This window comes from Durio zibethinus, chromosome 14 (genome assembly GCF_047325235.1).
Source record: "Durio zibethinus cultivar Kanyao isolate XHJ-2024 chromosome 14, ASM4732523v1, whole genome shotgun sequence".
NCBI classification, from domain to species: domain Eukaryota; kingdom Viridiplantae; phylum Streptophyta; class Magnoliopsida; order Malvales; family Malvaceae; genus Durio; species Durio zibethinus.
The window spans coordinates 6,649,980-6,674,565 of record NC_143175.1 but is presented as its reverse complement, the minus strand read 5'-3'; the positions used below and the strand labels follow the sequence as shown (position 1 = coordinate 6,674,565).

At 30.0% G+C, this 24,586-nt stretch overlaps 2 protein-coding genes across 2 annotated transcripts; both read left to right on the top strand.

The window, feature by feature from the left end:
* The first annotated feature begins 2,892 nt into the window (after positions 1-2,892).
* Positions 2,893-7,074, top strand: LOC111294742 (SUN domain-containing protein 2-like). The gene is made up of 2 exons (XM_022888132.2): positions 2,893-3,848; positions 6,490-7,074. The coding sequence occupies exons 1-2, from the start codon at positions 2,970-2,972 to the stop codon at positions 6,796-6,798; spliced, it is 1,188 nt and encodes a 395-aa protein (XP_022743867.2). The 5' UTR covers positions 2,893-2,969; the 3' UTR covers positions 6,799-7,074.
* Positions 7,075-18,750: 11,676 nt separating this feature from the next.
* Positions 18,751-23,513, top strand: LOC111294346 (transcription factor MYB33-like). Its single transcript, XM_022887622.2, has 5 exons — positions 18,751-18,995; positions 19,100-19,215; positions 20,033-20,447; positions 21,341-22,340; positions 22,781-23,513. Exons 3-5 carry the CDS (start codon positions 20,040-20,042, stop codon positions 23,086-23,088), a joined length of 1,716 nt encoding a protein of 571 aa, XP_022743357.1. The 5' UTR covers positions 18,751-18,995; positions 19,100-19,215; positions 20,033-20,039; the 3' UTR covers positions 23,089-23,513.
* Positions 23,514-24,586: the final 1,073 nt, after the last annotated feature.

Below are 24,586 nucleotides of genomic sequence, written 5' to 3'. Positions count from 1 at the left end.
CTAGGATACATCAATGTTATGTCACAATAATAAAAGGAAAGACTAAAAAACAGACTGGCAGTTTGGTCGAGAATAGAAACACTAAGGAAAGGCAAATAGCAAAAGTCGACAAGAAGTAGAAACCATAAGCAAGAACACAAAATATAAGACCAACCTGATAAAAGTGTGCTCTTAAGTCACTCCGAGCTCTTAATCTTTAACAAAAAAAAAATTTGTTTTATTTTAAAATTTTTTTGAGGTAACTCTAAAGATGATCAAGCTTTTAAGCCAATGTGAACAATTACATGTCATTTCGATTGAGCTAATAGGTCGGCTAAAATACAATATGAAATGAAAAATACATACCAATTTCACTACATACATATTCAGCAAATTATCCATAACATACTAATCATTACGTCAGGATTTATTTTTGCAAAAAATGATCCCGACCTAATCGAACAAAAAAATAATTGATTAAAAACCAAACCGAATGAACCCTAGCTCAGACCGATTAGACCGGATAACTCCCCATAATGGATTGGATGCCCAGCTCATCGTCGGAGTTCAAAATAAAAAGCCAAATTCAAACTCCAAGAATAAAACACAAGTCTTACGTTGACTGAACGAACTTCATTACCAACCTCAAATCATTCCGGACAATTAACACTTTGATGACCTTTAAGACAGTCATATACTTAACTTAAGATGTATATGTAAGATCAAACTTCACCAGATCAGACCTTATTTCCTTGGACCTTACTTCACATAATTTTTAATTAGGATTATTTTAGCGTTATTATTGATTGAAAAAAATTTAATATAAAAAAATGTTTAAAAAGTGTGATAAAATAATGTAATTAAAAATTTTAAGTATTTAATATTATTGTAAAAAATTTTAAATAATTAAAATGTTTAAAAAATATATAAAATAATAAAATATTAAAAATATAATGATAATATAGTAATTTTTTTTATTTCAAACGTATTTTTTTCCCATAAAAAAACATGGTTGAGGTTTTTTAGTTTGGATTGGCAAACCAGATTTTTAAAATGAAAAGTTATATAATTTTGTTGTTTAGTTTTGAAGTTAGATAAAAAACAGCTTTTGAATGTAAAACTATTTTCAATAGCATTACTAAACTAAGCCTATATCTTTCCTCGAAAGATTCAATCCTTTTCTTCCACTCCCTACCGACATATATATTATATGCATTAATTGAATTTAGTATAAATTCCCAAACCAAAACCTAACATTAGTCAACCAAATAATAATAAGTTAATCAACCTTAATTACAAATAGATAATTTTTATTGTGGATATTTTAAATTCTAAGGGCAAAATAGTTTTTTATTGACATTAAGATATTTTAGGTTCTTAAAAGTATCTTAGTCATTTAAGCTAGCAGACATGACAAACTAACCTAAATTATTGAAAGCATATTTCACACTTGACACCTTGACAGACCGCTTGATATCTTATCGATTTTACTTGACCAAGCTAACATATCATTCAAGTATCGGGTATCTAAAAGCCACTTTAGGTTAGGCCTATTTCATGTTAGGTTGGCACCTTGTCACCTTGCCACCTTAGGTTGGGTCATCTAGACCTAGCCACAAAAAATAAAGATCTCACTATTTACTAAGGAGATTGATGGACCTCAGCTTCATGGATAAATTGAAGATATTAAAGACTTTATTGTTTATCGATGAGATTGATTAACCTCAACCTTATAGATAAGCTGAATATAATAGATACCTTACTTTTTGCCAATGAGATTGATCGACCTCAGTTGCTAGTTGGCTTTCAAATACCTACCATTAAAACCTACAATAATACTTTTAATCCTTTTGATTATTTGAATTTATAGTATTAATATGTTGATATAAGGAATAGATGATCTAACTTGAGGTCAATCACATTATTCAAGCTTCTCATCATTCAAGCTTGGCACCTTGATTAATCATGTCACTTCATTAGCAGCTAACATAATAAAAAAATCATGTTGAAGCTACAAAAGTGGATGAACTCCACTTTAATTTCTCTCTTTTTAGAACCCTAAGACATTAATACATCAAAGCCGAGAAAATGATGATCGTAAAAGCTAAAGATGATAAACATTGAATAGACATGAAATAAAGAGCACAAGAAATGATCCTCGTAAGAAAAAAGATAAGATTTTCCAAGAACAAAGCATAAGAAATGTTCATCATGAGAAGAGGACAAGATACTTCAAGAGTAAAGCATAAGAAATGGTCTTCGAGTAAAGAGATATCCTATTGACCTCATGAATGATATAAAAGACCTCGTGAGAAGAGGTGATCACATTTTTAAGGAATGCCAACTTTATAAATGATATAGAAGACCCTATGAAAAACAGTGATCTCATTATTAAAAAATGTCAACATTATAAACAAGGTACTTGTAAGAAGAGGATAAAATGCTCTAACAATAAAGCACAATAAATGATATTTTCAACATGATCATAGTTATACTATTGATGGACGAGTCGACCTTATGAATGAGGTACTATCAACCTTTTACTAACATTTATTTGACCTAAATATATCTTTTGTTTACATCATTATTTTTTTTTGAAAAAAACACCTTAAGAATGATATTAGCCAATTTTTGTCAAAATATTCTATTTGAATTTATATATGATATGAACTTATTTTGTTATTGTTATTCATTGAGGATCTAAATTTGTTTAGCATACAAAAATGTATGATCTAAAATAAATGTTGAAGACATGGTTATCCATCTTGACACATATTGCCTTCACAAGAGCTCATTTCAGCAAAATTATCTTCACAAGAGCTCATTTCAATAAAAATTATCTTCGTAAAAGTTTAGCTTTACAAAATTGCTTTTATAAAAGCTTACATCAACAAAATTACTTTCACATGAGTTTACCTAGGCAAAATTTCCTGCATAAGATATCATTTTTATAAAATTTCCTTCATAAGAGATCATTATCGAAGGACTCTATGCAAACGAGAAAAGTCCCTGTGGGTCAAAACGGGAACATTCCGCTGCGGCGAACGCGGAAAGGAGTGCTCAACAAGACGGAGAAACCCCGGTGGTTGACTGTGGGTAGTATCTTTGTTAAGAATTTAGTGCTTTTGCTTGTTTTGGCCGGGTTGGTTCAGATTATTAGGAGATGGGCTTTGAAATCTGGGGGTGTTAGTGGGGTTGGGACACAGATTGGATTAACTGAATTCGAGGGTAGAGTTGCTGAGGTTGAGAGTTTTTTGAAGACCACAGCTAAAATGATTCAGGTTCAGGTAGAGGTTGTTGATAGGAAACTTGAAAACGAAATTGGTGGGTTAAGGAGGGAACTGAATGAGAGAATTGAGGATCAAACTGGGGTCTTGCAGAATTCGTTGAAAAAATTGGAAGAAAAGAGTGAGGGATTGGATAAGTCCTTGAGTGAATTGAAGAGCGCCAATTTGTTGACAAAAGAAGAGTTCGAGATGATGTATGAACAAATAATAAAGGAGATGAGTGAAAATGGTAAGACTGAAAATGCAGTGAGTTTGAGTGATCTAGGAGCATATGCAAGAGAGATTGTTAAGAATGAGATTGAGAAGCATGCCTCGGATGGGCTTGCGAGGGCTGATTATGCACTGTTTTCGGGCGGGGGAAAGGTTGTTAGGCATTCCGAGCCCTTTCTTGGTGGAAAGGGAAGCAACTGGCTTTTGACAAGTAGTCAAAATGGTGTTCATCGTGATGCAGCCAAGATGTTGAAGCCTAGTTTTGGAGAACCAGGGCAGTGCTTTCCATTGAAAGGAAGCAACGGGTTTGTTCAGATCAAGCTGCGCACAGCTATTATCGCAGAGGCTATTACTTTGGAACATGTTGCCAAGGTAACATTTTGAATTTTGATTATGCTTACATTGTTCTAAAGCTGTTTACTTTGTTTATAGTTCTACTTATGTATATGTCTTAAATTTTGGTTCAGTTTCTTTTGGTATTGAGCCTGAAGCTCTAATGTAAGATCCATTGGCTGTAAATATTCAAACTCGAGCTCCCGTACACAATCCTTTTAGCCAAAATAATTTACAAGTGATATGAGCTATAGCCCTCTCTGGTTCAACCCTTGATCTTGCAATAACAGTATGCTTCGTACTCTTCCAAGACACTATATTTCCACTAACTAACAGCTAATAATTTTTAGTAGACTTCTTATAATTAGTAGATCTAGCTCAATTTGTTTCTCAATAGCCTCAATTTGACATCGGCAATAATTCGTTATTTTTATAAAGTTGGATATATATGAATCTTATAGTATTAATGAAAGAAAAACAAAAAACATTACACTGGTCTCTTATTTAAGAATCTATATTGGCTCTGTAGTCTGTTATAACACCCTCCTTACCCTGCATCTTACCTCCTTTATGTATTATTGTTCAGTATTAGATCTAAATATTTAAATAATGTGGTTTAGTAGTCTTTCCTTTCCTTTAATAGTGGTTTCAGGGAAAGAGAAATTGGTTAATACAAAAGCTGAGGCTTGACTGAAGAGTATGTGTTAGATGAGGATATATTTATCCATTTATGTTTACTTTTAATGGAGGCACACTTTTGGAGGTAGTGGGTGAAGACATCTATACATATATATATATATATTTCTGGCATTGCTAGATTGCATTGGGTAAAGAGAGTAAGAGCTACTGAGCTACTTGTGTATGTAGAAAAAAATGGATTGCTAGGATGGGACATTTGAGGGTTTGTTTTTCTTCTGTTTCTCATATTTACTTTTTGCCAGACATTTTCAACCTAAGATGTTGGAAATCTGTTGCTTTGAGGACAGAAAGATGCTTTTAGTAGAATATTATTTAAGTGGCTGAAAGTTTTAACGAGTTTTTTTTTCCTTTTTTTAATTTACAACATCTTGAAGTTGCATTATTAATTCTTGTTAATCTATCTGTCTTGTTGATTTGCCTATCTTGATTAAACAAGCATTTCATAAGGGAAACAATACACATTTTACAGAAATTTGGAATAAGAGAAGCCTACATTTTAATGAAGTCTCTTTGTGCAGAATTTTGTTCAGTGATTGTCCTTTGTGGACTTTTTCAGTTGTTTTTCTCCAATTGCATGTTTCTAATATATCTTTTCTTACTTTTTTTTTTCTAAAATTTTTGAAAGAAAGACTGTTTATATGTTTTCTATTTTGGAAATTTTAAGAAAATATTGTAAACCTATCTTGTGATTTGACCAATAGAATGAACCATTTTTAGCATTCTTTCCTTATTTCAATGTTTCTTAAACTTGCAAATTTGGAGAGTGGCCAATGAATGTCTCCCTCATATATGTAAAATTTTATGTATTTGTAGGAAGTAGATGATGTATCTTGACTAAAGGAAATCTAGCCTTTAGTTAAATCTCAATTAATGCAAATATTTATGCTTGGAGTGCAACTCTGCAGCTGGAGTAACATGCATCCTTTGCCACCATACCTAATTTTTGCTATACAAGTCTTAATGACATGCGTCCTAAAATTCTTGTGATCAAGGAAATGGCCTTTATTTTAGCTATCAAAACTCACCCTAATTTGTAAAGGAGGTTTATGAGACTGTCAAAAAACCTAATTTTCTTCTCTAAAGGTCTCTTTAACATACACCCTAAAGTGCTTGTCAGCAAGGAAGCAGCCTTCATGATATCTATCAAAGCTCTCCCCAGTTTTTCAAGGTGGTTTATGAGACTTTTCTCCAGTCTCCCTTTTGGTGGCTCAAGGTTTAGAATAGGGGGCTGTGTACTCCTTATTTCTGTGGATGAGATACCTATCTGGCGTACTGTTTCTTTTCTCTTTGCAGTAATCTGGACCTTAGACTGATGTCATTTCTGTGTAAATTCCTTTAATCTATATTTCGGTTCACTTGGGTATTTAATGCTTCAATCAGGCTGGTGCACTTAAGAATTATGTGTAGCCACTTATCTACCATGTATTGGTTAAGGTTAAAACAGCATTAGATGCAAAGCACTTCTGAAAAATAAAAAAGGTTTTATTTAATACCATGTGCATGGAAATAATTATGGGGTATACCTAGGGAATGACTATACGAATCTCTTCTCTTCTCATCTATGATCTAAATACACTAATTCTTTTTCTGATTGCTTCAACTGATATGCTCTTTAGTGTACCTCTATCTTGCCTTGTTCTGGTGGCGCGCCAGAGGAGAGAATTATCAATTACGCCATTGATTTTTTTCTTTTATTTTTTGTTTCTGTATTCTACAAACATCTAGCATCAAGTAAAACATATATTTTTCACTTGCAAAGCTTCAAACTTCTTATGATTGAAAGTAAAGTTTTGACAGTTTTAAAATTTGCAGTTTGCATTTATCATCATTTATGAACAGTGCTTGCCTTTGCTTTTTGCTTCTTTTTCATTTAAATTATGGCCAGCAAAAATACATCAATTTAAGATACTGCTCTTACTGTATCTGTTCTCTATCAACTTTATCACAAGTGCTAAAAGTGTTGTTCTTCTACTGTGAACAGAGTGTAGCATATGATAGATCCAGTGCACCCAAGGACTGCCGAGTCTCTGGCTGGCTGCAAGCTCGTGATCTTGATTTACCGGTTGATGGCAATAAGATGTTTCTTTTGGCTGAATTCACATATGACCTAGAGAAGAGTAGTGCTCAGACCTTTGATGTGTTGGATGCGGCAGGTGTTGGCATTGTTGACACAGTCAGGCTGGATTTCGCTTCCAACCATGGAAGCCCTTCACATACCTGCATTTACCGTTTGAGGGTGCATGGTCATGAGCCCGATTCTGTTTCAGTGGTGAAAATGCTGCATTCTTGACGCATATCATCCTTTGCAATCTGCATTCCTCATGTAATTGTTTTTTTTTTTTTTTTTTTTTTGTCTTTGTATTTAATTAAATATTACTTAGGTCATTCTACTTGCTAGATACAGATTTGTTATCGTGTTAATGTTTTCTTCTGTGTAGCAAATGAGTGTGAATCTACTTGTAGTATTCCAGTTAGGCTCTACTTGAATCGAGAACAATGATCTGTATGAAACTGAAATAGATATGCCTTGGTCTCTTGGCAGAAAAAGTTTGATAGACCACTATAATTGTTTGGGCAATTCAACACTATCCTTGCTTAGAGTATATTCATTTCATAGACATGATCATGAATGAGTCATTGTTTTGGCAATTCAAAGTTAGATCTTTCTTGCTTAAATGAGTCGGATAGTCTGAAAACCGTAAGCTTTTAAAGAGTATTGAATAGTTGAATTGTTGGGTAGTTTAGCACTTTTTTTTTTTTTATAATTGAATTCAAAGATGAAAGCAATGATGGCTGAAGAAAGTGTTTCGGATCTTTAATGTACAAAACAGACAAAAAAAAAAAAAAAAAAGGGAAAAATGCCTTGCCTTGCCGCATGTATAAAAATTAGGTTTGATAATTTGTATTTTTACGTTGTATTTTTAGTTGCATTTAACACGGACGTGTAATGATGTAAATTATTAAAATATGAATGACATAAATTATAAAGTATGCTTAAATTTTAAACACGAACACAATATTTTTAATATATTTGTTATATACATAATTAATATATATAGAATTAATTTATTTAAATACGATAAAAATAAATATGAATAATATATATATATATATGAATAAACATGATTAATACGAATATACATAAATAGATACGGTTAACACAAATATATACCAAAATACGACTAAAATAATAAATAACTATAAATTATTCATAATTTATAACTTAATAAATTGACATACTAATAATATAAAAAAATAAGAATTTAATATTCATTTAATATGTATTTAATATATATATATTTATATATACATACACACACTTAAAATTTAATTTATATGATTTAATTTATATGACATAACTATATTAAATTTTAGTATCAAATTCAAAATGATAAACTATTAAAGATTAAAGAATAAAATAATAATATATAAGATTAGTATTAATATTTATATTGCATTTATATTATTAATATAAAAATAATTTTATAATAATTATTAAATGAGTATTATAATTAAATTTTTAAAATGATTTTTATATTATATTAAATAGTTAATTAAGTATCATAATTAAAAAATTAAAAATAAAAATAATTTTTATATGTTTATATTAAATTAAAATAAATATAAAAATATGTTAAACGTGTGAAACATATTAAACATGTACTTGTATGATAAGATTAAATTACATATTTTATTCATATTATATCATGTATTTAGATAAGTTAACACATAAATGACACAAATTATGTAATGTCAAAATTCATATCGACACTAATAAACACGAAACACATTTTTTTAAAATATATATATGATTCTTTTTATATCGAATTACCATATCTTATTATGTCGTGTTTGAAATTACTATGTTTAATAAAAATAAGGATTTCTTAAAAAGTTAAGAGACATACAAGCTATTTAAAAATGAACTAATGGATGGGTTATGATTATGGTATAATCGAATCATATCGAAAGCTATTACAATGAAAAGTTCAAATTCATAATAAAAATTGAGTTATTTGAATTCATTAAGATTTCGTTTGTTTTGTGAAAATTGATTTAGAAAATATTTTTTAGAAAATATTTATATTTTTTAAAAAAGTAGAAATTTTTTATTGTTTAGATTATTTAATTAAAAATATTTTTTATTATTTAGTTGTTTTGAAAATTTTTTTTTTCAAATAATGGTAATATAACTATTAAAATATTAAAAATTACTTATTATTAAAGTATATTGAAATTATTTATTATTAAAATTATTAATATTCAAGAATAATTATATTTTAAAAATAATATTTAATATTAAAGTATTATGTTAATATAAAATAAAACTGTTTATTATTTATTATATTAATATTTTAAAATATTTAAAATAGTATTATTATTCTTAAAATACTATTTTATTAATATTGAAATAGTAATATTTATTATTAAAATATTTATAATATTAAAATAGTTATATTTTATATTAAAAGTATCTATTATTAAATCTTAACAAAAATCTCTTTTATTTATATTTATTATTAAAATAGTAATATAAATACCTTAATATATAAAATATGAAGTAATATATTTTAAACTAAAAATAATAAGAAATTATTAAAAATACATATTAAGAAAATAATATTATTATATTATATAACATTAATTATTAAAATAATAAAATATTATTATATATGTTATTATTTATTATTAAAAGAATAATATAATATTATTTATGATTGAAACATTAAAAATATTTATTTTTCATAATATACAAAATAAAATATTTAAAATTGAAATATTAAAAGACTTTTAATGTTAATATTTAATATTTTAATAAAAATTGAAAAAATTATTTTTATTAATATAATAATATTTCGAGTTGAATCAAATCAAGTTCGGGTTTGAAATATTATATTCAAAATCTTACTTGAGTAGAATTATAAAAATATTTAAAATTAAAATATCAAAAAACTTTTAATATTAATATTTTAATTTTTTAGTAAAATTAAATAAAATATTATTTATTAATATAATAATATTTTGGTTTGGGTCAAAGTTATTTTAAATTTTAAAAAAATTATATACAAATTTTGACTTGAGTAAAATTATACTCAAATGCATTAATAAGTAATTTTACTTATAGACAAATTTTTTTTTTCAAAAATTATCTTTCTTTTTTTAAAGGGTAAGATAATTTTTAGAAAAATTTTCCTTATTTTCCGTTGATCTAAGCTATTTTCTGTTTACTAATAAGTTTTCTAGCAAATAACCACTTGAAAATATGAAAATCATTTTTTTGTAAGCAATCGAAATCTTAACTAAGTTTGTTTATTTAATAAAAAATAACCTCGAATTTTAAGTTTGGTTTTAAATTTGATTATTTGTATTTGAATTTAAATTGATATATATATATATATAATAATTTGCAATTAAAATAATTAAAAATATATTAAAAATATAAAAATTGAATTTGTTTTATGAATTATTTAAATTGGATATTAAAATGCACGAATTTAAATCTTTTAATAAGTTAAATTGCTCAAATTAAAATTCACCTCTATAACAATTGAACTAAATCAAAATACTTTATAAATATTAATGTATCATTTATTCTCTTAATTATTATAGTCAAGTTTTAACTTCTAAATCTCAAAATCTATGGATCGGGCCTTAGGTAGTCGAAGCCTTTGTTCTTGAACATAAATCTAGGAGGCAACAACTTTTTGGTAACTCCAATGCTTTTGTTTGTGCTAGGAAACCAAGTTGTTTTTGTATCCTCATTGGCTTCCACCAGTGTCAGAACATTAAACATTATCCAACATTCTTACATTTTTTTTTTTTATAAAATAACTATGTATTTGAACCAATTACCAAAAAGAGATAGGATAAAATTTTGAAACATTTAAAAATTAAAAATAAAAATGAGACTAATTGAAGGAATAAAACGTTATACAAAACAACATTATCTCAATAAAAAAAAATGACCATACGTTTTGTTACTCCATAATATTTGTCCTAATTAATTAGAATTAAATTTATCTCATTTATTCGGACCAAATACCATTTTTGAAAAATAAAAAAGAGAAAGAGATTGTACTATAGATGTATGGTACTTATGCATTTAGTGGTCAATAGAGCATAGTAATTTTTTTTTTTATGTTAGAAACCTTTAGCAGATAACAAAAGATAATTTGGACATTTATGCCTACCTGATATGTCAGATCGATTTGACATTTTTAGTGTCACGTTAGCTTGGCAATGTCTTTATTGTCCTCTAGTGGTCCCCTATCATTTATTTATAAGTATGAAGTCCAAGCATCATGAAGATGACACACATCACTCCATCTTCTTTCTATTACTCTCCTTTCGACCTTATTCTTTCTGACTTGCACATCATAGTGCAAATACAAGGAACATTCTCTACCTTTTGCCTTTAACTACCCTTCTTTTTTATCTTTTCAGGAATACCCTGAAATCGGAGCTCAGAACAAACATTTGGCTGCCTATATAAGGAACTTATTTCATTCATTAATCGACCGTAAAATAATGCCAATAAGGAAGAGAACCTTAGAGGAAGGAGAGACGGTTGTCCTAGTTGAAACAAAAACCTATCATAGCCAAAATTTCACCTGACTTGCCTAACCATAAAAAGGATCGACCATCAAACAATTCCAAGCCTTGACCGAACAGATATAGACTCTTAAACAGATGTTATATACCATAACTCCATCATAAGTTTCAAAAATGCCTGACCTAATCACTTTTGGTTGAGAGCCATTGTTAGACAATCGAGCTATGAAGAGGTAGAGCCTTCTCGGCCTCTAGAGAACAAGAGCACAACACCTCAACCTATCATTACCCCAGCCACAATTCAACATAGGCTACACCTAAAAATTCAAACAAACAAACCCTGAATCCTAACTAAACAAGGATTTGGAAGCTTAGATGCATACCATGGAAAAAAAGTTAAAAATGAAAGCAGTGGCATTTGAGGATGAGCTTAAGTTTCTAAAGACCTCACCTTTTTTTGAAGAATCGATAGAGCCATGCCTCTCAAGGGGTTCAAAATATCGACCTTGAAAACCTATGATGGTAATTTTGACCCTTTGGATCATTCAAAATTTTATACAACTAATATGATGATGTAAGGGGCAGATAATGTTATAATGTGTAAAAGCTTAGCTATTACGTTGAAGGCCGCAGCTCAATCTTGTTACAACAGCTTGGAATCGAGGTCAATCATGATGTTCAATGAGCTTAGCTGCTCTTTCTTGTCTAGGTTTGTGAGTAGTCGAAGAGTGAAGAAGATGACTTTAACTTTGATATCAATCCAACGAGGACAGAACAAGACTTTGAAGAGCTATGTCACACGTTTTAATGTGAAAGCTTTGTAGGTTAAAGACCTAAATAAATGGCCACTGTAACCACCATAACAAGTGGACTCAATGCTAAAGAGTACCATCTGAAGTTGATATTATCATTAAAACCATCTAAACTTTGGTCGACATCTTACTGATAGTTAAAAAATATATAAATATTGAAGCTACAATAAAAAATAACCAAGGTGAAAGAGGCTCATCCTCTTTTTCGATCGTAAGAAAGGCAATGATTCTTATGATCTTCCCCTAAAAAAAAGACGACATAGGGCTACAAGTCCTAGTGGAGAAAAGAACTACACTGCACTGAATGCCTTTTTAGAGAGCATTCTGATGCAAATTGAGAGGAATCCTGACCTCAAATGGTCGAAGCCATTAAAATAGAATACAATGAGGGATTCGACTAAAAGATGCATTTTTCATAGAGACATAGGCCACAATACCAAAAATTGTGTTGACCTAAAAAATGAAATTAAAGCTCTGATAAGGAGATATCAGCTAAAGAGGTTTGTAGAATGGCAAAGATAAGGCCAACCTAGAGTGGACTACAGATAATATCAAAGAGAGCCCACTTCAAGTAAAGAAAAAAAGCCAAAAAAAAAAAAAAGAAGACCATGAAGATAAGTCGAGGTAAGAAGATGATCGAATTGATAATAATAGGTTGATCGCTAAAGTGGTTGATGTGATCACCAGAGGTAATTTTACCTTGACCAAAAGAAAGTGCAATCTAGGCATGGTTATAGTAGTAGACACCTTGGTAAAGAAAAAAAAAAGATTGGAAAGATGAGCCGATCTTATTTAGCTTGAAATACTTTAAAAGAATCTAACACCCATATGATGATGTCATATTGATCACGACCGTAGTATATAACTATATAGTTAAAAGAATCATGTTGATAATAAAAGGTTGACTGATGTCATGTATTATGGCATGATAAAGAATATAAAAATTGGTAAAGATAGATTGTAGCTAATCACTACAACATTAGTAGGATTCGGGAATAAACAAGTGCTTGTAAAAAAAACAATCAAACTATCGATCTCTTTGAAGATAGAACCAAAGATAACCACCTCGGTTATAGAGTTTATGGTGGTGGATGTCCCATTAGCTTATAACATGATATTGGGTTGACCTAGTCAATATGTTATGTACTTATAAGCTCTGTTAATCATCTGAAAGTAAAATTTTTAACACCCAATGGGGTTGGAGAAGTTAGAGGAGACCGATCCATGATACATCAATGTTATGTCACAATAATGAAAGGAAAGATTAAAAAGCAAACTGGCAGTTTGGTCGAGAATAGAAGCACTGAGGAAAGACAAATAGCAAAAGTCGACAAGAAGTAGAAACCATAAGCAAGAACACAAAATATAAGACCAACATGATAAAAGTGTGCTCTGAAGTCAATTTGAGCTCTTAATCTTTAACAATTTTTTTTTTTTTAAAATTTTTTGAGGTAACTCTAAAGATGACCAAGCTTTTAAGCCAATGTGAACAATTACATGTCATTTGGATTGAGCTAATAGGTCGGCTAAAATACAATATGAAATAACAAATACATACCAATTTCACTATATACATATTCAGCAAGTTATCCATAATATACTAATCATTACGTCAGGATTTATTTTTGCAAAAAAAATGATCCCGACCTAATCGAACAAAAAAATAATTGATTAAAAACCAAATCGAATAAACCCTAGCTCAGACCGATCAAACCGGATAACTCCCCATAATGGATTGGATGCCTAGCTCATCGCCAGAGTTCAAAATAAAAAGCCAAATTCAAACTCCAAGAATAAAACACAAGTCTTATGTTGACTGAATGAACTTCATTACCAACCTCAAATCATTCCGGACAATTAACACTTTGATGACCTTTAGGACAGTCATGTACTTAACTTAAGATGTATATGTAAAATCAAACTTCACTAGATCAGACTTTATTTCTTTGGACCTTACTTCACACAATTTTTAATTAGGATTATTTTAGTGTTGTTATTGATTGAAAAAAATTTAATATAAAAAAATGTTTAAAAAGTGTGATAAAATAATGTAATTAAAAATTTTAAGTATTTAATATTATTGTAAAAAATTTTAAATAATTAAAATGTTTAAAAAATATATAAAATATTAAACTATTAAAAATATAAGGATAATATAGTAATTTTTTTATTTCAAACGTATTTTTTTCCCATAAAAAACATGGTTGAGGAGTTTTTTACTTTGGATTGGCAAACCAGATTTTTAAAATGAAAAGCTATATAATTTTGTTGTTTAGTTTTGAAGTTAGATAAAAAACAACTTTTGAACGCAAAACTATTTTCAATAGCATTACTAAACTAAGCCTATATCTTTCCTCAAAAGATTCAATCCTCTTCTTCCACTCCCTACCGACATATATATTATATGCATTAATTGAATTTAGTATAAATTCTCAAACCAAAACCCGACATTAGTCAACCAAATAATAATAAGTTAATCAACCTTAATTACAAATAGATAATTTCTAATGTGGATATTTTAAATTCTAAGGGCAAAATAGTTTTTTATTGACATTAAGATATTTTAGGTTCTTAAAAGTATCTTAGTCATTTAAGCGAGCAGACATGACAAACTAACCTAAATTATTGAAAGCACATTTCACACTTGACACCTTGACAGATCGCTTGATATCTTATCAATTTTACTTGACCAAGCTAACATATCATTCAAGTCTCGAGTATCTAAAAGCCACTTTAGGTTAGGCTTATTTCATGTTAGGTTGGCACCTTGTCACCTTGCCACCTTAGGTTGGGTCATCCAAACCTAGCCACAAAAAATAAAGATCTCATTATTTACTAAAGAGATTGATGGACCTTAGCTTCATGGATAAATTGAAGATATTAAAGACTTTATTGTTTATCGATGAGATTGATTAACCTTAACCTTATAGATGAGTTGAATATACTAGATACCTTACTTTTTGCCAATGAGATTGATCGACCTCAGTTGTTAGTTGGCTTTCAAATGCCTAGCATTAAAACCTACAATAATACTTTTAATCCTTTTGATCATTTGAATTTATAGTATTAATATGTTGATATAAGGAATAGATGATCTAACTTGAAGTCAATCACATTATTCAAGCTTCTCGTCATTCAAGCTTGGCACCTTGATTAATCATGTCACTTCATCAGCAGCTGACATATTAAAAAAATCATGTTGAAGCTACAAAAGTGGATAAACTCCACTTTAATTTCTCTCTTTTTAGAATCCTAAGACATTAATACATGAAAGCCGAGAAAATGATGATCGTAAAAGCTAAAGATGATAAACATTGAATAGACATGAAATAAAGAGCATAAGAAATGATCATCGTAAGAAAAATGATAAGATTTTTTAAGAACAAAGTAAAAGAAATGTTCTTTATGAGAAGAGGACAAGATACTTCAAGAGTAACGCATAAGAAGTGGTCTTCGAGTGAAGAGATATCCTATTGACCTCATGAATGATATAAAAGACCTCGTGAGAAGAGGTGATCACATTTTTAAGGAATGCCAACTTTATAAATGATATAGAAGACCCTATGAGAAACAGTGATCTCATTATTAAGAAATGTCAACATTATAAACAAGGTACTTCTTGTAAGAAGAGGATAAAATGCTCTAACAATAAAGCACAATAGATGATCATTTCAACATGATCATAGTTATACTGTTGATGGATGAGTCAACCTTATGAATGAGGTACTATCAACCTTTTACTAACATTTATTTGACCTAAATATATCTTTTGTTTACATCATTATTTTTTTTTGAAAAAAACACCTTAAAAATGATATTAGCCAATTTTTGTGAAAATATTCGATTTGAATTTATATATGATATGAACTTATCTTGTTATTGTTATTCATTGAGGATCTAAATTTGTTTAGCATGCAAAAGTGTATAATCTAAAATAGATGTTGGAAGACATGGTTATCCATCTTGGCACAATTTGCCTTCATAAGAGCTCATTTCAGCAAAATTATCTTCATAGGAGCTCATTTCAATAAAAATTATCTTCGTAAGAGTTCACCTTGACAAAATTACTTTTATAAGAGCTTACATCAATAAAATTACTTTCACATGAGTTTACCTTGGCAAAATTTCCTTCATAAGAGATCATTTTTATAAAATTACCTTCATAGGAACTCAATTTGATTAAAAAAAAGTTTCCATCCTTCCTTAGATATGCTAATATTTAAGAGGTATATAAAGAAAAATATTACATAATTACAATATAATATTAATAAAGTCTTTAGAATAGAACATTTTAATGAAATTCCTTTTAAAATAGCACTTAATTAGTATTAATAGACATTATTAATTTGGATTATTAAAATAAATAAATAAATTTATTAAAAATTCCTCTCATAAAAGAGGAAAGGAAACCATGATGTTACATACTTATATTATAGATTGCATGCTAAAATGAAAAAAAAAAAAAACTAAATGGTATAAAAAGCTACGATAGCAAATCAACTCGAAATCAACAGGTTTTGACCCGACCCAATCATATAGGGTCAGTTTTTTTTTTTAAAGGGTTTCAAGTTAAGTCAAGTTGGGAAATATTTTTTTGAGCGTCGGGGTCAAGTCAAAGGCAGGTTATATGAAACCCGCTCTGACCTACCCTGAAATATTTACCAAAATGCCCTTGTATACATATATATATATGTAAATTTTTTTAGGGTTTCCCATTTCCTCGTTTCTTCATGAGAAGCCTGCCTCCAAATCTAACCCTGACCTTTATTTCTCTTAAGTCTCTACAATTTTTTTTTCCATCCATCCACCCAACCTACAAGTTTCCTTCCAAAGGCTTTATCCATCCACCCAATAGCTTTATCTAAGTTAGGAACATTCTTACTATGTGATCTCTTGCCATGTTTTCTACCATATGTTATTGTATATGTATCTCCACCACTGCTGGCCCTATCGCTTTGGTAGCTACAATTCACTAAGAAACATGAACTACAGTTTTGATTATACTAGCCTAGCTTTTTCTTGAGCTTTTGTACTTTTTTCGTCACTCACCGTTCACGGTTAGTCTTTCTCTCTATCTTTTTCATATGCATTTTTTCTTTTTTTAATGTTTTTTGTTAAGCATTTAAAGTATTTGATTTTTGTCTTAATAAATTGTAACATTTTGTTTCTCATAAAATTTAAGTGCCGATTATAACATTCTTTTATTTAGCTAGCATAAGTAATTTTTTGGAATAAAATTCAATATGAAATATTTAGGGAGAATCAATAACTCAAAACTTTATTACCAATTAATCTATGAATTATTTTTAACAAATAATTAAAATCATTTAATGAAATGGCCTAATGGGATTATTCAATGATGTTGATTTAGATAGTGTTTTTGTTGCTTTTGATTTGTTACGTGCCTATTATTTAAGATTTGTTTGCTTTTAGTTCATTTTCTTTTTTGGTTAAATAATTTAAACCTTTAAAGTTTACCGCATGATCTAATTAATATATATGAAAATTAAATAAAATAAACGTTTCATCTTTTTTTTTCTCTATTTTCTTTGTCCCTTTATCATAGATCTCTCTAAGAATTTAATTGATTGTATTTTTGAAATTGATAGATTAAATTTTATTACATGATTTGATTTCATCAATTTAAAGATTCAATTGAGTTAAAATAAAAATTTAAGAATTTGATTGATTATAATAAAATATTAAATACTTAAATAATTATTAAATTATAATTTAAGAGTATTTTTTACCTTTAAAAAAAAAAAAAAACAAACAACACACTGACCATTTAGGACGCATTCTCTTTGACCAAAAAATTAGAAAAAATTGAAGTACACATCATTGGCCCCACTTTCAATTTTATTAATTTAATAAAATTAATTAATTATTGAAAGAAAAAGAAAATTCCAAAACATCGAAAAAAATAAGTAATTGGGAAAGGTTTTGATAAAATTCAACTTCTCTTTCACTCTCAATAGTACTATAAAAAGTGAAAATATATCGTATATTTTTTAATTTTAATGAAATATTAAATATGATAGTTAAATTTAAAAAAATTTTAATATAATATTTTAGTTACATATATAATAATTAATGTAATATTTATTTTTAATGATAAAATAAAAAGATTTTATCTATTGTGGCTTAATTCAAATATAGTAATTATTAAAAAAATAATATTAATAATGATAACAACAATAACAAATTAAAATTTTCGTATCTAGTCATTGTCAAAAATTTTGCAATTATCATTTCATATTTTGAAAACTTTACACAATAACTTTGTTATTAGAATTTATGAACAAATCATTTTTAATATACATAATTAAGCTATCATTCAATCCTTAATTTCATATTTGGTTATCAAAATGAGCCTTTAAGATATTCACCAGCAAAAATGCCATTTCTATTATGACAATGACAACTAATAAAATCAATATTAATCTCAACGTAATAAGTAAAAAATTTTAATCTCAACGTAATAAGTAAAAAATTTTAAAATTTTTTTGTCTCTGCTAAGCTTGAGCCAAACTTTATATTGTTATATCTATATTTATTTATAATATGATTAATTTTAAATAATGATAAATAATAAATAAATAATTTTTTATATATTATATTAATTAATAAATTAATATTTATATATCACATTTAAAATTTTTAAAATTTGTGTAATGAATTAAACCTTTTATTATATGTTAGGATCATTTATAATATTAATCCTATAAAAAATATTTACATAGCGAGTTAAAAAATTTTTTAACAAAAAAGAAAGTTTAATTAAGCTTAGAGAAAGCAAAAAGGAGAGTAATTGTAAATAAATAAATAATTAATTAAGCTTAATAAAAAAAAACTTCTCTCTTTCCTCATTTTGCTCCTTTATTTCCTCTGCGTTTGACATTTCTTTCTCAGCTTTCTTTCCTTTCTTTCTCTCATTTCCTTCCATTTTCATTTTTTCTTTTTTCATTTTTTTTGGGTTTTCCCTATCAATTTTCTCTATCCGCAAACGCAAAACCTCAAAATTAAAAAAAAAAAATTTCCTTTTCTAATCGCTCAGTTGTTAGATCTCAATGTTTTGCTCTTTCTATTCTCGGATCCTTTTTGTTCTAGCTCAAAAATTACGGTTAGAAAAAATTATTTTTGATTTAGGGTTTCCTCTTTATTCTTATTGATTTTAGATCAAAATAATTTATTAAAATCATAATTAATTTTTCGGTTGAATTTCAGGTTTTCCATTTTCGCTTTTGTCTCAGCTCTCACTTCAATCAGGAACCATAATTGAGCTCTTTTAAAGAATTCTTGTTTTTGGCAAATTTCTCCCGAACTTTTGCTTCTTAAGGCAGGTAATTGAGTTCTACTTTTTCTTACATTCTTTTTTTTTTTTTAAATTAATTTATTTGTGCTTCCTTAATGAAATGGGTAGATTTGGAATAATTTAATGTAAATATAGTTTTTTGTTTTAATATAGTATTAGTAGTTGACAGTGCAATTAATGCAGCTTATAATTTATTAATGATAGATTATTGGAGTAATTTATGACAGAAGTACAGTGCAATAAATGCAGTCTGGGTTTTTACTTTCTATCTTAATTTATTTGTTTCATCATTTCTGGAAATGGCCAAATGGGTCTCTTTCATTTTTTTCAAAATTACATGTCATCTTCTTTCCAGGTTAGGTAAAAGGGTTTAATTTTAACTTTCAAATATTGGAATGATTTTGCCGTTTTTGGAATAGAATTGGAATTTGATACACGGTTCATAACTATGTTTGCTGGATTTTAGATTCTGTGGATAATTTTGCCTTATATTAACTGTTTTAACTCTTTCTCTGCGTGATGACTTTTTCTGTCATCTCCAAATTCTTATCTGTAGAGAGTTGCGCTTATATTATCCCAACGACTTTTGTTTCCTTTTATAGAGTTAATATGTTTATGTATGCTTTTACAATCGTATTTAACATTTGAATAAATGAGTGCTGTGGTTGATCAACTTGTAGCTTGTCGTGATGCATAAAGAGTGTTTATTTTGAAAAAAAAAAATTTTTACCTGTGGGAGTTGGAGTGCAAGTATGAAAAAGTGAAAGGAGAAGGCGCTGCTTTTTTTTTTTTTGGGTTTGTATGTATTTAATTTTGTGTGTCTTCTATCTTTTCACTGATTTCAGGTTTTGGATGGTTCTCACCTGTTGGTGGGGATTCGTGCATGATTACAAAGAGATGAGTCACACAAAAAATGAGAGGGAAGATGTAATGTTCTCTAAGGATCAGACAGAATCACCATTGGTTGATGATGATAACTGTGGAGGAGGTGCAGGTGGGGGAGTTGTTCTGAAGAAAGGGCCCTGGACGTCTGCTGAAGATGCAATTTTGATTGACTATGTGAAGAAGCACGGGGAAGGCAACTGGAATGCTGTTCAGAAGCACTCTGGGCTGCTACGTTGTGGAAAAAGTTGCCGTTTACGTTGGGCAAATCACTTAAGGCCAAACTTAAAGAAAGGGGCATTTACTCAAGAAGAAGAACAGCTGATCATTGAACTCCATGCAAAGATGGGAAATAAATGGGCTCGGATGGCTTCACATGTAAGTGTGCAGTTCATTTACCATGAATCTAGTGCTTGATTCTCATGATTGGTTAAATGAGAGAAATTGATTGAACATAAAGAAAGTTAAGAATTACATTAAAAAGGAAGCTTAAAGTTTGTGTTAAAGTAAAGTTTGTCGGTAGAAATTCACCCTGCCCCCGCTGCATGCTGAATTTCTTTATTACTATCATTGAATTCTTGCATTCTACAATAATTTAGAGCAAGTAACATGAATATTATGAAGAATCCTGATAGGTACACATGGTTGTTTCATTCTATCTGAACCCCCTTGCAGCATATGTCCTTCTTATTTATAACCAATGAACTAACAGAAGTTCTAAGATTTACTTATGTGCGCAGTGTGGAATGCTGGAATGCTCTGGTATCGGTATCCTTGGTTTCAGGAAGATCCATATTGAGACAGTAATTTTTAGTATTTTAAGGAGTAAAAGTTTGTCCAGAGTCATAAGGGGCCTTTATACATAATAGTGGTGTTGTTCTTGGCCTGGTTGAAGTGGTCATCTCCCAGGATTATAAAAATCCAACTCCTCATCATATTTTACCCTTCTTCCCCATCCCCCGTTCGTATCTCATCCTTGTCCTAAAGCCAAAGGGAAAAGTAGTGAGAAAACTAGAATGCAAAATTTTGTTCATGCCTTAAAAAGGATAATGAACTATATTAGGAGCATATTTCTCTCAGTACCGTCAATTTTTTTGCTAGATGCAGAACAATAGCAATTCATGTCTTCCAGAATTTTATGACAGCTATTCCAGCCTTGGAAATGCCATACATTTGAGCAAAGCATGATAAAACTTTCAGTAACAAAAATTTATATGCCTGTCCTTTAGGTGTCTGAAATAAGTTTCTCTATGCTCTGTTGTTCTTTGCAGTTGCCTGGCCGTACAGATAATGAGATAAAAAATTATTGGAATACCCGGATTAAGAGACGTCAACGTGCTGGGTTACCTTTGTATCCTCCCGAAGTGTGCCTGCAAGCAAAGCAGGAGAGCCACAGTAGCAGTGCAGTTAATGGAGGGGATAGAGGACCTCATGATATCTTGCAGAACAACAGCTATGAGATACCTGATGTCATATTTGACAGTTTGAAGGCCAATCAAAGTGTCCTGCCTTATGTCCCTGAGCTTCCTGATTTATCTGCTAGCAGCATGCTGATGAAAGGTCTAGGTTCTTCTCCATATTGTGGTTTCATATCACCAACAATCCATCGCCAGAAGCGTCTTCGAGAATCGACAGCCTTTTTCCCTAGTTACACTGGTGCTGTTAAAAGTGAAGGTCCCTTGTTTGAGCAGTTTCAAGATGATATGTTGGATAAGGCTGCTCGATCCTTTGAGCTGCCTTTTCCAATTGAACCAGATCCTACAGCTAAAAACTCTCAGTCATTTGGTGTATTTCTAGGTAGCCATGCCATTTCAAATGGCAATTTCTCTGCTTCAGAGCCCACTTTGGAGGCTGTGAAGTTGGAGCTCCCTTCACTCCAATATCCAGAAACTGAATTAGGTAACTGGGGCACATTATCCTGCCCACCACCTTTACTTGAGAATGTTGATGCTTTTATCCAGTCACCACCTCCAACCAGCGGAGTCGAGTCAGATAGTCTTTTACCCCGTAATAGTGGCCTGTTGGATGCTTTACTGCATGAAGCAAAAACTCTAAGCAGTGCAAAGAATCATGCATCTGACAAGAGCTCAAATTCATCAACTCCCGGTGATATAGCTGAAAGTTCCAATTTCAACATTTGTGAAACAGATAGGGAAAACTGTGGTGAACCTCTTTCTCCGGTGGGTCATTCAGCAACTTCTCTTTTCAGTGAGTGTATCAGTGCAAGTGGCAGTTCATTGGATGGACAACCACCTATTGAAACATTTACTGGTGAGCACCTCTGTGATCCAGACTTGTTAAGGCTGAGACATGATTTATACTTTTCATGCATTATCAAAAACGACAGTTGTCTCCCACTCTATAAAAATTTGATCTTTCTCATCAAGCATCATGCTGACGTATGTCCTTTTGATTCCATTAATGTTTAAACTATTTACAATTGACATGGAGTTTACAAAAGGCTCGCTATTTCTTACCTCAGGTATTGAGTCATTTGTCAGAAATCATGGTATAATTACACCGTCCACATGTTTTAGTTTTTATTTTTCACCACCTTTTATATCATCAAATTCATTTTATTTTCTCCTGATATTTTATGATATGGTCCTTGAACTAATATTCCAAGTCTATTTGAAGTGAGAATTGTACATTATCAATTTTTTTAATTGTTTTTGTAGAGTTTCTTAACTTGAATTTGGATTGTTTTTCAGAGTCTCATGTGAAATCAGAACCAGCTGACCTTGTTTTGACACCGGAGATACAAAAAGAGACTCCTATTCAATTGGATAGTAATTGCCCTGATAATTTATTTGCTTCAAATTGGCTTGATCAGGGTTCTGGTTTTGATAAGGACCAAACAATCATGACTGATGCCATAGCAAGCCTTCTTGGTGATGATTTGAGTAGTGAGTATAAGAATATGGCAGCTGCAACATCTATTTCAAGTCAAGCATGGGGCCTTGGTTCTTGTGCATGGAATAACATGCCTGCTGTCTGTCAAATGCCTGAACTCCCTTGAGATCTGCTATCTCTATTGTATGAGCTACTCTGAAGCTTTTTGTTTGTTTCATTCATTCCATGATTTGTTGATGTGGGTAGACAAATGAACCTGATTATCAAAACTCATTTGGGAAGAGACCACAATATGGTATAAGTCATGGATGTTTGGTTTGTTGTTTTTTTATGTTTTTGTTGAACTGTTGAATGCGTGTATGCCAATTGGAACTACAAGGTATACAAATGCATTCAAGCTGTTGTTATACTTTTAGAATAACCATGCACTTTTAGCATGGAACCCCCAGTCTAATGATTTTGCCATTTGATGCATGTGTCTTGACTGACGCTGATTTGTGGTAGGGCGGTCAGATGACAGATCTCAAAAGCTTACTCTCGTTTCATTAATATAATAGATATTTGGTGGATTGGTTTGGTTTTTCCTTTTAACATTTTTGTCTACAGACAATCTATAATTCGGTGTAGATCATTGTTATCAACGCATGAATTTATTGTTTTTCTAACCCTTTGTTGGAGGAAAACTTTAGGAGGATATATTATTGTTTGGGGTACTTGCTTGAAGATTTATTTGTTTGCACCTTCCACTTCTTATTTTTATGTTTAGGTCTGTAATGTCTCATTTCAAGACACAGGTTTTAAAAGAATATCAGTTTCCATGGATATTTCGGCTGTTAGGCACTTAAAGTTGAATAGGTTCAGGGCTTGTGAACATGTCGCCCCATTCTTTTTTATGGTGAGTTGCAACGAATTGGATTGATACTTTTCTCTGTTAGCAGCAGCAGTTTAATTTACTTTTTGTGTGCTTATTTTCCGAATCGACTTTAAGTTAGCAATAGATGATGGATAAATAGGGACTAAGAAATTCAGCTTGATGATAGGAGATATGTTGAACAAGGATGATTAATGATAAATTTGACACTTTGCGTACTTATGTAGTAGTTATTTTATGTCAAATTTATATAAAACACATCAAACATGAAATAAATATTTTTTGTTTTTATCAAATTCATGTGTGATCTTTATATAATTTTCTTATAGTGTTTCAAATTATCAGTATAAATTATAATTCATTCCGTTGAAGTTGAAACTGGATGAGATCGCACTATCGTAGGAACCTAAGATCTATACCGAAAACCTCCACTCCTTGACATGTTTTCGTTCAGGAGTTAGGCTATGCTACTTTTATTTCTCCTTGTCCCTTGTTTTTGTTTTTATATATTTTTTATAAGCTGATCTTTTGTCTTTGACTCAGAGGGTAGTGGCAAAAATAAAATAAAATGAAATGAAAAAAAAAAATATAAACAGACAAAGCTAGAAAGTATAAACAATTGTGCGAGGCTGCCTCGTGCATATTTTCTCATTATCGTGCTACTGTATAGTCAGAGTTGATACCAACCCTGTTTGATAATGAACGTGGGAAAATTTTCCACCTAACGGGCCTTTGAGAAAATATCTTCGGCTTTGGCAAGGACAGAATCTTGAATTGTAAGATGTTAATAGGA